Source organism: Trypanosoma brucei, chromosome 9 (assembly GCF_000210295.1).
Source record: "Trypanosoma brucei gambiense DAL972 chromosome 9, complete sequence".
Classification (NCBI taxonomy): Eukaryota; Euglenozoa; class Kinetoplastea; order Trypanosomatida; family Trypanosomatidae; genus Trypanosoma; species Trypanosoma brucei.
In genome coordinates, this window is record NC_026742.1 from 245114 (window position 1) to 261561 (window position 16448).

Consider the following 16448-nt stretch of genomic DNA (forward strand, 5'->3'; position numbering starts at 1 on the left):
TATGACCAAATACGCGAGGAGACATTTAACTCCCCTACTTTACGGCGATCGGGAAGAGCAATCAGACCCCATTGTGTCTTATATCTTGATGCTCACTTCCCTCGCCCCAATACAACGGACAAATTAACCCCTTGGATAATAATGGCATCCTTTACGCAGCACAGAGGGGAGGAGGAGAGAAAAAGGGAGGAAAACGTCAAACGTTGCTGGGTTACCAGAGATATAGAAATGTGCCCTTCCCACTTCTATATTCCCTAACCCCCTGAATGTCAATAACTGTATAAAACACTGGGAGGTCGGCACTCACAATATTTTCTTTACTTCACTTTCTCCTTTTTCCCCACTTAAAAATACATTCCTTCATGTGGTAGGAATGTATTTGTGTAGACACATTCTAAAGAAGCGAAACAAGGAAAAAGCTTTTCCATTACGCGTAAGTGTTTTTTTTTTTCGTTTGCCTTCCTATACATGGTCGTCACTGTAAAATAACAATCAAACAGCAAAAAAGGTACCTATGTATGCCAATTGGTGCCCCCCCCAAAAAAAAAATGTGTATACTTTCATCTTAGCAAATAGAGCGATGAAGTTCTCGGAAATTTGCATACTTTCAAGCGGGCATGGAAGGGCCGCTCCCCGCCATCATCATGCGAGTGGTCGACAATGAATGTTACCACAAGAATATCAGTAAGTTTCAGCTCCAGCTGAAGAATACGACCAATATCGAGTCCACATCCCTCGCTAATATCCTCCTTGACGGCCTGCGCCACGAGATCCTTTTTCTCTTCTATCAAATTTGCCCAATCCGACATGCGAAACCGAATAGTATGTCTGGCAATTCGGTGCCCATTACCTGGTACGGCTGATTGTACAGACACGGAGGGCCTAGAACTACGACAGGAATCGGCGCATTCTTCTTCTACAGGCATCACGATCTTTTCTTTTGGAGGTGCCTTCTTTAATATTTTAAGACCTTGCGGGAATCTTTTCTTCAGCACGGTGACAGGAACACTTGGAGGGGCCTTCTCCTCTTCGACCGGTGGCGTATCATTCAGGCACTTGGACTCAGTTTCGAGATGACTGAGAATCCAACTTGGCATACGGTGGCCACGGAGCGATGAGGCACATTCACCATCTGTGGACCCCATCCCTTCAAGAGTTTCGTAGGACTGTATATATGGGTCACTTAAATACGACCTCTACGAAAACAACTTGGACACGGGACAAAACAAAAACAAAAACAAAGAGCAAAGAAAGAAAGAAAGAAAGAGGAGAACCAAGAGGGAAAAGGAGCGGGTGAATGAAGTGATGGATTGATTGAATTGAAGGATGACAGCAAACACGCAATAATAGTGAGTGCGCCATACAACAAAATGAAGAAATTGAGAAGGGTACATTTTACAGGTATATAAAAAACGCGGTAACTACTCACCCCTATAATGACGGTAAAGAATCATTAAGGAATAATGAGGACCCCATGACCCAATGCACAAGGAAACCTTCAACAGGTATATAAGGTGTGGGAAACATCCACCAAGATACCGCATCAATTGCATAAAATACTATCACCATTTAATCCTCACCATCCATTTCGTGGACCACCTCTTCAATACCCCCTTTCCCTCCTCCTCCTCCTCCTCCTCCCACGTGGCACACGATGGTTACATGGGTTAGGAGGGAGAGACATAAGGAAAGAAAAAACAAACAAACAAACAAACAAACAAACAAACAAACGTACCAACAAAAAATCATACAATCAAGAATATCATGCGCTCACTCACCTTTAAATACATATGTCCACATATATACATCAACATGAACATAAGGGGGTGATACTGCATCAAGGCAACAAAGCGGACACACAAGCACTAATTAGAATTTGGGTATTTGAGGGTGTGGACGAAGGAAAAAAAAAACAAGAGGAACAAAGGAGAAGAAAGAATAACAATAAAATTAATTGCTTTTTTTTTTTTGGTGTTCTAATACTGTCGCTGGTGGGCCCTTGTCGGCATTGATATGGGAGGGGGAAGGGGACTTCAAGATAGTCTAGTTTAGCTGTCATGTTGCTTGGTAATAACTTTCCCCATCTTGTGGTCAAGAAATAATGTTGCTAACGGGGTACCAGAGAGAAATACATTACATTCCAAGAAACGTTCCGCGTCCCCCTCTTCAGCACCGCATTCTTCATCCTCAAACGCAACTTCAAAACCTTCCTCTTCATCCTTGCCGTTTAGCAGTGGCTTCCACCCCGACCCACGGAAACGAACAACATGTTTGGTCGCATTACCGTCACTTCCAGGACCCGAAGACAGCAGAGATAAGGAGGGACCTCTACCGTTATCGCGCCCTGCAAACCTCCTGAGAGAAGCGACCTCGTTATTTTCTTTTGATGGAGTTCGTTCTGCAATACTGGCGGCATCAGTTGAGGGTTCCACAGCTAATATAGTATCCAGTCTCTGTTCCGAGTCGCCAATGGTTGTATTTTCCGGTGACTCGCATGATGTAAATGCGGGGGACTCGCTGTCCGAAACTGTGGTAGCCTTGCGGCCTGAGCCGCTTTGAGGAGACATAACGGGAGCCGTGCCAAGGGGAGAGTTGATGGGTAAATTAAAACGTCTGCGAACCCAGTCGGGCATGGGGTGCCATGTGAGGCTATTGATTATATCTTCCGCGTAATACGGCATCTTTCGTAAGTTACTGACTCAATTTCGTATTTGTGTAGGATTTTAAAAGGATCTTTGTATCACAGAAGGAATAAAAAACAACAACAAGATGAGAAAAAGTAATCGAATACGCCTCAAAGCAAAGGTGACTCGCAAAGCGAAATAGTCACGTGAGAGATGACAATAGCAAAAACGGTAAGAACCAATTTATTCTGTCAATCAGAATACGCCACCCACCGACCCACCCACCCATATATATATATATATATATATATCGCAACATGTTGGTTATCCTGACTCTCAAGAATTGTTACCAGTTCCTGCCAGACATTTCAAACCCTTGCATGAACAATAAAAACTTTCAACGCCGGCAGGCCAACCGCTTACCATCTGTATGGTTATATATCATTTTCACACACCACACGGGCATTAAGATGCCTTACAAGTATGTATTTCTCCGAGTGTTCACACATATATTTATTGTGATGTACCAAAATGTGTGTATTATTGAAGCATAAATCCAATATGTGTAAAAGAAACAAATTCACTTTTTGTTTCACCGTAACGAGAACGTGCTAGTCGTAGTGTTGGTAAAGGGAAAAAGGTAAGGAAATGTAAGGAAATAAAGGAAAACAAAATAACACGAACCACACGGTTCGATATCCGTACGTGCACATGTGCTCCACAACCACGAACGAATGATTAAAGAGAGCTTGTCACCCTTCAACTTGCCTTCTTCAAGAATTTGTCTCATACCTTCATCACCCCACACTGTCGCAATCATCTGCATCGATTCATTTGTCAGTGTACAGACGAAAAATAAATAAATAAATAATAATAATAATACGAATCAAAAAAAAAAGGCAGAAGATGGTTTTATGAGAACATGAATGTGTTTGGGTATTTGCGATATGTAAAGATAACAGAATGGCTTGCGACAAAATAAGATAGTTAAACATAAACGAACTAACTGAAGTCCATCAGATCGCAAAACTTTTAATGTCGCGGTGTTTGGAAAATGAAGTTGCAGGTTGCATGCCTTTGTGTAATTATTCCGTGTCCTTTAACAAAAAAAAAAAAGAGGAGGGGAAAACACTCACCTGTGTTGAATCTATTTTCCTCTCACCACTCTGACGGTAGTGAAGGATATAACAACGAAGCGATGAAGCGGTCGCTGCAAAGCGGTGTGCGAAACAATCAGTTTAACAAGACTACAAGAGGGGGAGGGAATGACGATAAAAATAATTCGAAGACGAACAAATAGACAAAAAAAATAATGTTAGAACAGAAAATGAGTGAACCAAGTACATGTAAGTGGGCGTTAGCTACACATAGGTCAGATGTTCCACATGTTAGAATGCAGCGATGGGACCAAACAAAAGTTTTTCACCACCTCGAGGCACGAACCGCAGTCCTACCTAACACAAATTGCCATACAACACAAGGCACTGCGTGCAAAGTCACACCATTTCCAGCACAAACCCCCGTTATATCATTCGGTGGTAATCTCATCTCTCTCCCTTTCCTTCTTCCATACTCAAACCCCAAACACCCTCTCGAGCGTCCCACGCACGTTGTTCTTTACCCCCGTTAGATTTCACTGGGTTTCTGGACGGAGGCAACATTTTCATCTAACATTGTGGCGACATTTGCTACCTTTATATTTATTGCTGCTTGGCCGTTATCATCAGACGCGCCTGCCTCTCGTCGTTGGATAACCTTATCCCTCTCATAATCCATCATCCGGCGCAGTAGTTTACTGTAGCTTTCAAACCATTGAAACTCCTTTGTTGTATAGTCACAGAACTTTCCTTCAGGGTTCATCAGGTACATGATGATGGAGTGGTCCACAAGATAGTCATCCTCGCTCAGTACTGTCTCATCAGGGAGAGCAAAGTAAACGCGGTACTGACGCGCCACTGATTCCACTTCTTCCTGAGTGCCCACAAGCCCCAGAATCCGTGGGTTAAAATCTGCTAGATAATCCCGTATTTTCTCAGGTGTGTCACGGTGCGGATCGAGGGAAATAAATATGGGCTGCCAGTAGTCACGACCCACCTTCTTGTCAAGGTGTTGAACGACACGGCTGAGCTTTGCCATCTCCTCCGGGCACACATCAGGGCAGTTGGTGAAACCAAAGTAAATGTAGAGCCACTTTCCAAGAAAGTCCTTTTCAGTGTAGCGGCGCCCATCGACGCCAATTAATGAGAAGGGCCCGCCAATGCTTGGTCCTTCGGGGCTGTCAAAAGCCTTAACCGCACGTAACTTTGGGTCGAACCGCATTTGCTCACGCCGCACACGAATAGATATGACAACTGTTATAACTCCCAGAGAAAGGAACAACAAACCCCACAGCATCCACGCGGGGCTGTCCCGCACCTCAGATAACCGCTCACTAAGTTTTCTCCGTTCCGCCTCCTCCTCTCTTTCCACATATTCCTGAAAGGTAAATATCTGTGAGTCCCTTTGCTCCGCCACGCGAATGTGAATAGGTTTTTCCTTGTCCACAACGTCAATATCTTTTCCACCACTAGTGCCTCCAGTTGAGTGACGTCTCATCATACTAATGGTTATCACATCAACCTGGTGAGAAACCGGCTGAGGAGACGCCGCCCGTATCGCCGGTGCAAATGAGACGCTACTTCCGCATCGGTGCCTGAAAGCAACGCTGATGGTCCCGCGGTTCTGCAGGAAATTACAAGAAACACTGCAGTTGATCCCTAAATGGACGAGGTGTGAGCCGCGTATCATTTATTTTCGCACTTCCTCCTCCCTTTCAACTTTCCTTTCTCTATTCACGTGCAGTGAGGGCACCAATGTGCTTGCTTCAGTGAAGCGAAGCCGTCCCAAGATCAGTTGCTGGAGGTTGCAGACGCACGTGCACCGAACCACGGAGAATAATTATGTATAAATTGATTTATGTTGCGTGTGAGCGCGTCAAAGCAGTGGAAGAGAGATGCACTCTCCTTTTCCCTAGATGCAACTTTATACCCTCCCTTCTATTCTTAATACGTATGATGTAATTAACCTAAAGCGGCAGTGGCTCGGCACCAAAACAGGGGAGGGGGTGGGTAAAACGTGAAAGGTAAAAGGGGCGAAAAAGGAATAAATAGTACAACACACTGCAGAACAAAGAATTATCAAAAAAAAAAATGAAGAACAAGGGAATGAGGACGGCCGTCGAGGGAACAGAGTACAGGGGGAAAAGGATGTTAAGGGGTTCGTACACCTCATACAAGCTCCCAAGGGAAAGGGCTGAAGGCAGAGCTGAAAAATCTATATATATTAAATGCTCCTTTTTTTACTCCTTTCTTCTTCCCCCCTTTTTCTTTTTGTCGTTTTCTCTTCCATTTCCGCTTTGCAATTCACTATGTTTGTGGTAAAACTGAAGCCGTGCACTCCAGAGAATGTCATACCATTTGCTGTTGAAACAACAACTGCTCATGAGAGAGATTGCAAATGAGGAATATGAAAAGTGAAAATAAAAAGAAACACCAACAGCGTCTCCCACGTTTGTCAGTGGGACTTCAACGGTTCCTTCATATTTCTCACAATCCATGGAATCCGAAACCCTTTTGACCTTTTCATAGTCGGTGGGTATGCCATATATGATGTATATATGCATGTATATGTATGTCCTTCATTTCGTATAAACAGTTTCACATCCTACTTGTTTCTTGCACATACATGGGTTCCCATCTTTTTGTTTTCACAGATACATTTTAAATCCCCCCTTCCTTCCTTTTCTTTCCGTCTCTTCTTTTTTTTCTTTTTGAATTACTGTTTTTCTTCATTTATTTCACTTTTTGCTATGTTCCCTTTTCTTCTCATTCACCTATTCTTCCCCGAAAAAGAACAACTTTTCCCTGCATAACATTATTATTCCTGATATCATCCCCTAATTCGCTTTCATAGTCGCGGTCGGGCACACCTGTACATCCGACCACATTATGGACTCCAGCGCCCCACCAGAAACTAGCACAGATGGCTTATTTTGGTTTGGGTGAAGTGTTCAGCATTTTTTTTTTTCAATCCTGGAGAGAATCTCTTTGCTTTTGCTTCTCCCCCATGCACATGTACACACGCACACATATATAATTAGAACAAAAATAAAAGAAATACAGATACTTTTCTTCTTCCTTTTTCTTTCCGCTCAATTCAACGGCATGTTTAGTTGACCTCTCCTCGCCACATCAGAGGCAAGTCGATCCAATCGCGCTCGACCCCAGCGTTACTTTCCCTTTTTATTATCTTCCTTAGAAAAACCTATGACGACTCACTCTTTTACTGCGGTCTTTTAGGTTCCTTCACGTTCTGGGTTCCGCTTCAAAACTTATACCTCCCAGCGCACAGAAGTGCCAACACGGGCAGAACAAACCCGAACGTTCTGAGAGCCACCGAGTTACCCATAGTCTGTCTCACTTCCCCCATAGCCAATAGGAGGAAAAGGACAAATCAAATCTGAAAGGGAGACAAAAATGCATAATACATACAAGAATCTTCAATAATACATGCGCACATTATCCACGCGACGTACCACCTCCAGTCACATTAGAGTCAGTAACAGTTGGAGAGGTTTAAGATGCCTGTTGCACAGATGCATCCTCACTGCCAAGTTCCTCAACATCATTGATACTTGGCTCATCGGCGCCCGGAGCGGCTCCAGCCGCAACGTCATTGAAGCTCAGTTCCTCAAGTTCCGCACTCGGGAGTTTGTCTGCTGGATGTTCTGCCGCTGTGGGTGCCTCACCCTCAGGGCCCGGGATATCAGAGTTGGAACCATCTGATTTCGGGGAGTCACCACCACCCAATTGTTTCATCGTTCCCGCCAGCACTTGATCCCTTCTCACAGCGGATGCCTGTCTCGACGAAGTCTGCTGTTCTCTCCTCCCACCACGGTCAAAAAAATCATCAGCTGCTTCATTATAACCAAGCAGCGCATAACCGTAGCGCACAGCAGGATCATAGTCACACCGGACTTCAGCAATTTCCACGCACGGTTTTCGATAATCTTCATCATCTGTATAGCCATAGTCCTCATCACCGAAGTCTTCCAAAGTCTCCACCAAACCGCTTCCGGCAAAGTTCAACTCCCACATCCTTTCGCGTCGCAACTGAACCAACCACTCGTCAATACGCAGCTTGCTCATTGATTTCGTCGTTCCACCAGTTAGAGAATGGTAGAAGGCACAAACTGTTGGGAAGGCGCAACGCTCTAGCAACGCCTGGAGTTCCTCCTTAGGGGTGCTCTTATCGTGCTCCGTAGTGAACGACGCCTCCAGTGGGTAACCCTCAAAAGTTAGGTTGGTGAAATTCTCTTTCGGCAATCTGAGTGTCGCAGATGCGTCCTCCTTAAAAGCAGCGTCCAGATATTCACGGTGCTCCTCATTATCAAGCACTTCCTGCCACTTATCTCCAGTGAAAAATATGTGCAGATCGGAGTACACTGTGTTCTCAATCCGGCGGCGCTTCTCCAGATACAGTTTATCACGACCAGCCTTCTCCAAGCAGCGGCGCCGCCACACCGTCCTTTCGTGTCGACGATCCACATCCGTGAGGAAGGCATCAAGTTGCCGCATCTCCTCCTCATCATCTTCGGTGAACAACTCCTTCTTGCTGAGCTCCTCCATGCGTAACTGCAGTTCGCGCTTCTCCCGGTCATCCCGTTCCTCGGCAGCGAAGAGAGCCTCAAGTTCGTCAATGTCGTGCAGGTCGTTGACGGTGCGAACTGTCTGCTGCATCTTCAGTACTTCTTCAGGTTGTAGTTGAACATAGACGGGAATCTCCTTACCCAGGAGCGTCTTGCTTTCCTTCGGCCCAAAAACAAGTAAAACGCTGTCGAGTGAAACAATATCACTCACAACGCGACCGTTCGTTGTGCGTTGTACGTAGCATCCTTCAACATTGATAGGTTCCTCTTCATCATTTAGTAGATCAAGTGGTTCTTCACCAATCAAAGCCTGCTTCTTTTCGGAAATTTGCACCCCTAACATAGCAATCTTCCCACGCAGTCCGTTGACCTCGGACAGCAGCGCAGCCATTCGGTCATGTTTCACAACCAATCGATCAGCGACGCGTTCCTCCGCCTCCCGAGCTCTTGAACACGCCATCTGCACATTCAGCCACCTCCTAATAACAACTGGAAGTGGAGCACCGCGCAACAATTTAGGGAATGAGTCACTCTTCCCTCTACGTTCTTTCAGCGATTCGGCGGGGACCAACGCAAGCTCATTCTTTATCTTCTTCCGTTGCAGTTTCGACAGCGGTGCGACCGTGCAGTCAAGTTCCATTATCCGCCCAACAAAATCACTTTGACGCATGACAATCTGCATGCTTTCCCAACTTCCATTATGATCCTCTTGTAGGGCAATCATGAGCGCGCGGACAAGTGAAAACAGTTCCTCAGAAGGATTGTTTATATTCCTAATAATCCTCCAACTGCGCGCGGGTACTTGTTCAATCGCGGCGCGAACTTGATCAAGCTCCACCATTTGCTGACGAGTGAACGCCGCTGCAATGGCCTGTTTTTCTTGAGTTACCTCACGGGCACGGCAGAGCCGTTCAGAAGAACGATCCTCATCCTCCACCAGCTGCTGGTATTGCTGTTGGAGCGCTTTCAGCTCGTTCAGCCCATCAAGACGATCCTGCTGCACCGCAAGTTCACCCAGTTTTTCGGCATACGGTTCAAACCCACCAGGCACGGCATCGACACGATCGAACAATTCGACACGAACGTGCTGACTTGTGGGCAGTCCGATAACACGAGCAAGAGTATTGCTCCACTCATAATCACCGCCAATCCGTTCCAAGCAAATGTAGTCACTTACATTGACCTCCAAACACGATCTGTTCATTCCCGTCATTTACCTCAATATTCGCGTATGGTTTACTCCACGTTGACACGCGTGGTCACTACCCTCGCAGCCACGTGACGCGCACGAGGAGTTTTAACAATAAAAACTTGATAACTCTCTCCTCTGCTACTTACACTCTCAAGTAAAAAATTAACACAAACTACTTCCTACCTATTACAGTCAGTGATATGCTTAAAAAGATTAATACCTTTATTCTCTTTTCCTCTTGTCCTCAGGTTTACAGGAAAATACGAAAGGAATCAATCAATCAATCAACATATAAAGAGGATCAGCATCAGCACGCATACAACAACATGATCATCCACGAAAAAACATCACCAAAATCACGAGCAGCCGCAGCTACAATACACACACACAAACACACAGATGCGCAAAAACGTACACCGATACCACCTTTCTATATATGACATAAAACAAGCAGCAACAAAAAAGCAACAGAAAAGACACAAACGCACACAAACACACAGAAATTTAAAAATGTTAAAAAACAAATCCACATAAAAAACAGCAACAATATATATGCAAAACAGCACAATCAGCACCAACGTACAGAAGCAATATAAAATATACAAACAACAAAAGCTACACACAAAAAGTCAGTAAAGCAAATTAATACGTCAAAAACATAAAACAAACAGCGTAATTGCCGACACATGACGTCACCGCAAAGAAGCCGAACCAGATCCAGTGGTAAAGGAGAAATCCCATGAATTAGGGTGGCAAACCAAAGATACAAGCAAGAAAGGTGTATAAAGATTGGATACACTTCCAACGCTAACACCATCTAACTGTGAGAAAACAATCAGAGGTGCAATTCAATAAGAAATCGCCTGCAGCTGGTAAATAGCATTTTAAAAATGAAAATGCAAAATTAACAAATGAAAGGTTGCAAAGTTACGTAAAACTGTTAAACTACAAGCGGTATTTAGGAATAGAAAAAAAATTACGACACAACGATAAAGAAAATTTTCAAGGAACTATCCATCAACGTCCTCCCCTTCCACTGATTCCGTCGTTCCACCAGTTAGAGAATGGTAGAAGGCACAAACTGTTGGGAAGGCGCAACGCTCTAGCAACGCCTGGAGTTCCTCCTTAGGGGTGCTCTTATCGTGCTCCGTAGTGAACGACGCCTCCAGTGGGTAACCCTCAAAAGTTAGGTTGGTGAAATTCTCTTTCGGCAATCTGAGTGTCGCAGATGCGTCCTCCTTAAAAGCAGCGTCCAGATATTCACGGTGCTCCTCATTATCAAGCACTTCCTGCCACTTATCTCCAGTGAAAAATATGTGCAGATCGGAGTACACTGTGTTCTCAATCCGGCGGTGCTTCTCCAGATACAGTTTATCACGACCAGCCTTCTCCAAGCAGCGGCGCCGCCACACCGTCCTTTCGTGTCGACGATCCACATCCGTGAGGAAGGCATCAAGTTGCCGCATCTCCTCCTCATCATCTTCGGTGAACAACTCCTTCTTGCTGAGCTCCTCCATGCGTAACTGCAGTTCGCGCTTCTCCCGGTCATCCCGTTCCTCGGCAGCGAAGAGAGCCTCAAGTTCGTCAATGTCGTACAGGTCGTTGACGGTGCGAACTGTCTGCTGCATCTTCAGTACTTCTTCAGGTTGTAGTTGAACATAGACGGGAATCTCCTTACCCAGGAGCGTCTTGCTTTCCTTCGGCCCAAAAACAAGTAAAACGCTGTCGAGTGAAACAATATCACTCACAACGCGACCGTTCGTTGTGCGTTGTACGTAGCATCCTTCAACATTGATAGGTTCCTCTTCATCATTTAGTAGATCAAGTGGTTCTTCACCAATCAAAGCCTGCTTCTTTTCGGAAATTTGCACCCCTAACATAGCAATCATCTCACGCAGTCCGTTGACCTCGGTGATAAGAAGAGCTTGTTCTTGGAGTTGAGCGAAGCAACCATCAACGACGCGTTCCTCCGCCTCCCGAGCTCTTGAACACGCCATCTGCACATTCAGCCACCTCCTAATAACAACTGGAAGTGGAGCACCTTGTAGCGCCTGTGAAGATGCGCCCTTTCTCTTGCTTTCTTTCAGCGATTCGGCGGGGACCAACGCAAGCTCATTCTTTATCTTCTTCCGTTGCAGTTTCGACAGCGGTGCGACCGTGCAGTCAAGTTCCATTATCCGCCCAACAAAATCACTTTGACGCATGACAATCTGCATGCTTTCCCAACTTCCATTATGATCCTCTTGTAGGGCAATCATGAGCGCGCGGACAAGTGAAAACAGTTCCTCAGATGGTCGACCCGCTGAACGTAATTCCCTCCAACTGCGCGCGGGTACTTGTTCAATCGCGGCGCGAACTTGATCAAGCTCCACCATTTGCTGACGAGTGAACGCCGCTGCAATGGCCTGTTTTTCTTGAGTTACCCCACGGGCACGGTAGAGCCGTTCAGAAGAACGATCCTCATCCTCCACCAGCTGCTGGTATTGCTGTTGGAGCGCTTTCAGCTCGTTCAGCCCATCAAGACGATCCTGCTGCACCGCAAGTTCACCCAGTTTTTCGGCATACGGTTCAAACCCACCAGGCACGGCATCGACACGATCGAACAATTCGACACGAACGTGCTGACTTGTGGGCAGTCCGATAACACGAGCAAGAGTATTGCTCCACTCATAATCACCGCCAATCCGTTCCAAGCAAATGTAGTCACTTACATTGACCTCCAAACACGATCTGTTCATTCCCGTCATTTACCTCAATATTCGCGTATGGTTTACTCCACGTTGACACGCGTGGTCACTACCCTCGCAGCCACGTGACGCGCACGAGGAGTTTTAACAATAAAAACTTGATAACTCTCTCCTCTGCTACTTACACTCTCAAGTAAAAAATTAACACAAACTACTTCCTACCTATTACAGTCAGTGATATGCTTAAAAAGATTAATACCTTTATTCTCTTTTCCTCTTGTCCTCAGGTTTACAGGAAAATACGAAAGGAATCAATCAATCAATCAACATATAAAGAGGATCAGCATCAGCACGCATACAACAACATGATCATCCACGAAAAAACATCACCAAAATCACGAGCAGCCGCAGCTACAATACACACACACAAACACACAGATGCGCAAAAACGTACACCGATACCACCTTTCTATATATGACATAAAACAAGCAGCAACAAAAAAGCAACAGAAAAGACACAAACGCACACAAACACACAGAAATTTAAAAATGTTAAAAAACAAATCCACATAAAAAACAGCAACAATATATATGCAAAACAGCACAATCAGCACAAACGTACAGAAGCAATATAAAATATACAAACAACAAAAGCTACACACAAAAAGTCAATAAAGCATCCACACAGCAGTGTATAGACATTCATTAAGACGCTCATCAATATCATCCTTCTTTAGGTTGTGTGGTGGGGTTATGGTAAATTCAAGTTTTAGCATTTCCTCGCTGTAACTCACCGCCAAGTCCTGCACCTGTTCCTCATTAAGTTGCAACTGAGCAGCCGTTTCTTTGGTAAAGGCACTTACGACATCAGGTTTCCTCTTCTCCAAAACATAATCCCAGTCCTCACCCTCAAATTCCACGTGGTGTTGCGTAACCGTTTCTGTTGCAGAAGATGAATCCTTCATCATAGCCGCACGTGCAGCGGAAGCACGTGGCACATATAGTGACCACACCTCAGAGAAGGGACATGCAGCAAGGGTACTTAATATATCAGCATCATTTAATGAGCACCCAATGACTTTATAATCAATCAACAGACTTCCGAGTCGGCAATCAATGATAACCACCTGCTGTGGAGAGACACCGAGAACACGCGCAGCGTCATTACGGAATGCGTTCTCCAACCCTTCACGATCACCACTAAGCACAAGATCCCAATCATCTCCCTCAAATTTCTCTGTCAGTACCGATGACTCCCGTGGTCTAGATTCATACAGCATCCACACAGCAGTGTATGGACATTCATTAAGACGCTCATCAATATCATCCTTCTTTAGGTTGTGTGGTGGGGTTATGGTAAATTCAAGTTTTAGCATTTCCTCGCTGTAACTCACCACCAAGTCCTGCACCTGTTCCTCATTAAGTTGCAACTGAGCAGCCGTTTCTTTGGTAAAGGCACTTACGACATCAGGTTTCCTCTTCTCCAAAACATAATCCCAGTCCTCACCCTCAAATTCCACGTGGTGTTGCGTAACCGTTTCTGTTGCAGAAGATGAATCCTTCATCATAGCCGCACGTGCAGCGGAAGCACGTGGCACATATAGTGACCACACCTCAGAGAAGGGACATGCAGCAAGGGTACTTAATATATCAGCATCATTTAATGAGCACCCAATGACTTTATAATCAATCAACAGACTTCCGAGTCGGCAATCAATGATAACCACCTGCTGTGGAGAGACACCGAGAACACGCGCAGCGTCATTACGGAATGCGTTCTCCAACCCTTCACGATCACCACTAAGCACAAGATCCCAATCATCTCCCTCAAATTTCTCTGTCAGTACCGATGACTCCCGTGGTCTAGATTCATACAGCATCCACACAGCAGTGTATGGACATTCATTAAGACGCTCATCAATATCATCCTTCTTTAGGTTGTGTGGTGGGGTTATGGTAAATTCAAGTTTTAGCATTTCCTCGCTGTAACTCACCACCAAGTCCTGCACCTGTTCCTCATTAAGTTGCAACTGAGCAGCCGTTTCTTTGGTAAAGGCACTTACGACATCAGGTTTCCTCTTCTCCAAAACATAATCCCAGTCCTCACCCTCAAATTCCACGTGGTGTTGCGTAACCGTTTCTGTTGCAGAAGATGAATCCTTCATCATAGCCGCACGTGCAGCGGAAGCACGTGGCACATATAGTGACCACACCTCAGAGAAGGGACATGCAGCAAGGGTACTTAATATATCAGCATCATTTAATGAGCACCCAATGACTTTATAATCAATCAACAGACTTCCGAGTCGGCAATCAATGATAACCACCTGCTGTGGAGAGACACCGAGAACACGCGCAGCGTCATTACGGAATGCGTTCTCCAACCCTTCACGATCACCACTAAGCACAAGATCCCAGTCATCTCCCTCAAATTTCTCTGTCAGTACCGATGACTCCCGTGGTCTAGATTCATACAGCATCCACACAGCAGTGTATGGACATTCATTAAGACGCTCATCAATATCATCCTTCTTTAGGTTGTGTGGTGGGGTTATGGTAAATTCAAGTTTTAGCATTTCCTCGCTGTAACTCACCACCAAGTCCTGCACCTGTTCCTCATTAAGTTGCAACTGAGCAGCCGTTTCTTTGGTAAAGGCACTTACGACATCAGGTTTCCTCTTCTCCAAAACATAATCCCAGTCCTCACCCTCAAATTCCACGTGGTGTTGCGTAACCGTTTCTGTTGCAGAAGATGAATCCTTCATCATAGCCGCACGTGCAGCGGAAGCACGTGGCACATATAGTGACCACATCTCAGAGAAGGGACATGCAGCAAGGGCACTTAATATATCAGCATCATTTAATGAGCACCCAATGACTTTATAATCAATCAACAGACTTCCGAGTCGGCAATCAATGATAACCACCTGCTGTGGAGAGACACCGAGAGCACGCGCAGCGTCATTACGGAATGCGTTCTCCAACCCTTCACGATCACCACTAAGCACAAGATCCCAATCATCTCCCTCAAATTTTTCTGTCAGTACCGATGACTCCCGTGGTCTAGATTCATACAGCATCCACACAGCAGTGTATGGACATTCATTAAGACGCTCATCAATATCATCCTTCTTTAGGTTGTGTGGTGGGGTTATGGTAAATTCAAGTTTTAGCATTCCCTCGCTGTAACTCACCACCAAGTCCTGCACCTGTTCCTCATTAAGTTGCAACTGAGCAGCCGTTTCTTTGGTAAAGGCACTTACGACATCAGGTTTCCTCTTCTCCAAAACATAATCCCAGTCCTCACCCTCAAATTCCACGTGGTGTTGCGTAACCGTTTCTGTTGCAGAAGATGAATCCTTCATCATAGCCGCACGTGCAGCGGAAGCACGTGGCACATATAGTGACCACATCTCAGAGAAGGGACATGCAGCAAGGGTACTTAATATATCAGCATCATTTAATGAGCACCCAATGACTTTATAATCAATCAACAGACTTCCGAGTCGGCAATCAATGATAACCACCTGCTGTGGAGAGACACCGAGAGCACGCGCAGCGTCATTACGGAATGCGTTCTCCAACCCTTCACGATCACCACTAAGCACAAGATCCCAATCATCTCCCTCAAATTTCTCTGTCAGTACCGATGACTCCCGTGGTCTAGATTCATACAGCATCCACACAGCAGTGTATGGACATTCGTGAAGACGCTCATCAATATCATCCTTCTTTAGGTTGTGTGGTGGGGTTATGGTAAATTCAAGTTTTAGCATTCCCTCGCTGTAACTCACCACCAAGTCCTGCACCTGTTCCTCATTAAGTTGCAACTGAGCAGCCGTTTCTTTGGTAAAGGCATTCATGACTTCATTTTTTTTGTTGTGAATCGAAGTGTACCATTCTTTTCCTGCGAAATGTTTGGTGTGTTTTTTACTTTCTAATATTAATTTGTTGTAATTTACTGGGTTTTTTTCGTTATAGAAGTTCCAAAGCCGTGGGTATTGGTGCTGAAGTATTTGGTGTTTTATTCTCTCCGGTGACTTTTTATTGTCGTATACGCTGTATTCGACTTGTAGATTGTGATCAGTTGCCTGCATGTTAGTGACAACGATTTTTTCGGTTTTCACTTCCAGTGCTGTTGATGTTTCGTGCAAAAATATGTCGTGTATTTTTTCTTTATCGTGGAGCATTTTGTATTTCCATTCTGTACCCATGAAGCTTCTCTTGTATTAATTTTTTTGACTGCGGTATTTTTTGAA

At 45.1% G+C, this 16448-nt stretch overlaps 6 protein-coding genes across 6 annotated transcripts; all 6 read right to left on the bottom strand.

Moving 5' to 3' along the window:
* Positions 1–560: 560 nt before the first annotated feature.
* On the bottom strand, positions 561–1145 carry TbgDal_IX1030 (hypothetical protein, conserved; the record flags this gene model as incomplete). Its single annotated transcript, XM_011777998.1, has 1 exon — positions 561–1145. The coding sequence occupies one exon, from the start codon at positions 1143–1145 to the stop codon at positions 561–563; it is 585 nt and encodes a 194-aa protein (XP_011776300.1).
* Positions 1146–2048: 903 nt separating this feature from the next.
* On the bottom strand, positions 2049–2681 carry TbgDal_IX1040 (hypothetical protein, conserved; the record flags this gene model as incomplete). The annotated part of the gene is made up of 1 exon (XM_011777999.1): positions 2049–2681. One exon carries the CDS (start codon positions 2679–2681, stop codon positions 2049–2051), a length of 633 nt encoding a protein of 210 aa, XP_011776301.1.
* Positions 2682–4250: 1569 nt separating this feature from the next.
* On the bottom strand, positions 4251–5411 carry TbgDal_IX1050 (electon transport protein SCO1/SCO2, putative; the record flags this gene model as incomplete). Its single annotated transcript, XM_011778000.1, has 1 exon — positions 4251–5411. One exon carries the CDS (start codon positions 5409–5411, stop codon positions 4251–4253), a length of 1161 nt encoding a protein of 386 aa, XP_011776302.1.
* A 550-nt stretch (positions 5412–5961) lies between these two features.
* TbgDal_IX1060 (conserved hypothetical protein, unlikely) lies at positions 5962–6285 on the bottom strand (the record flags this gene model as incomplete). Its single annotated transcript, XM_011778001.1, has 1 exon — positions 5962–6285. One exon carries the CDS (start codon positions 6283–6285, stop codon positions 5962–5964), a length of 324 nt encoding a protein of 107 aa, XP_011776303.1.
* Positions 6286–7237: 952 nt separating this feature from the next.
* Positions 7238–9523, bottom strand: TbgDal_IX1070 (hypothetical protein, conserved; the record flags this gene model as incomplete). The annotated part of the gene is made up of 1 exon (XM_011778002.1): positions 7238–9523. One exon carries the CDS (start codon positions 9521–9523, stop codon positions 7238–7240), a length of 2286 nt encoding a protein of 761 aa, XP_011776304.1.
* Positions 9524–10512: 989 nt separating this feature from the next.
* TbgDal_IX1080 (hypothetical protein, conserved) lies at positions 10513–12249 on the bottom strand (the record flags this gene model as incomplete). The annotated part of the gene is made up of 1 exon (XM_011778003.1): positions 10513–12249. One exon carries the CDS (start codon positions 12247–12249, stop codon positions 10513–10515), a length of 1737 nt encoding a protein of 578 aa, XP_011776305.1.
* Between the last annotated feature and the right edge of the window lie 4199 nt (positions 12250–16448).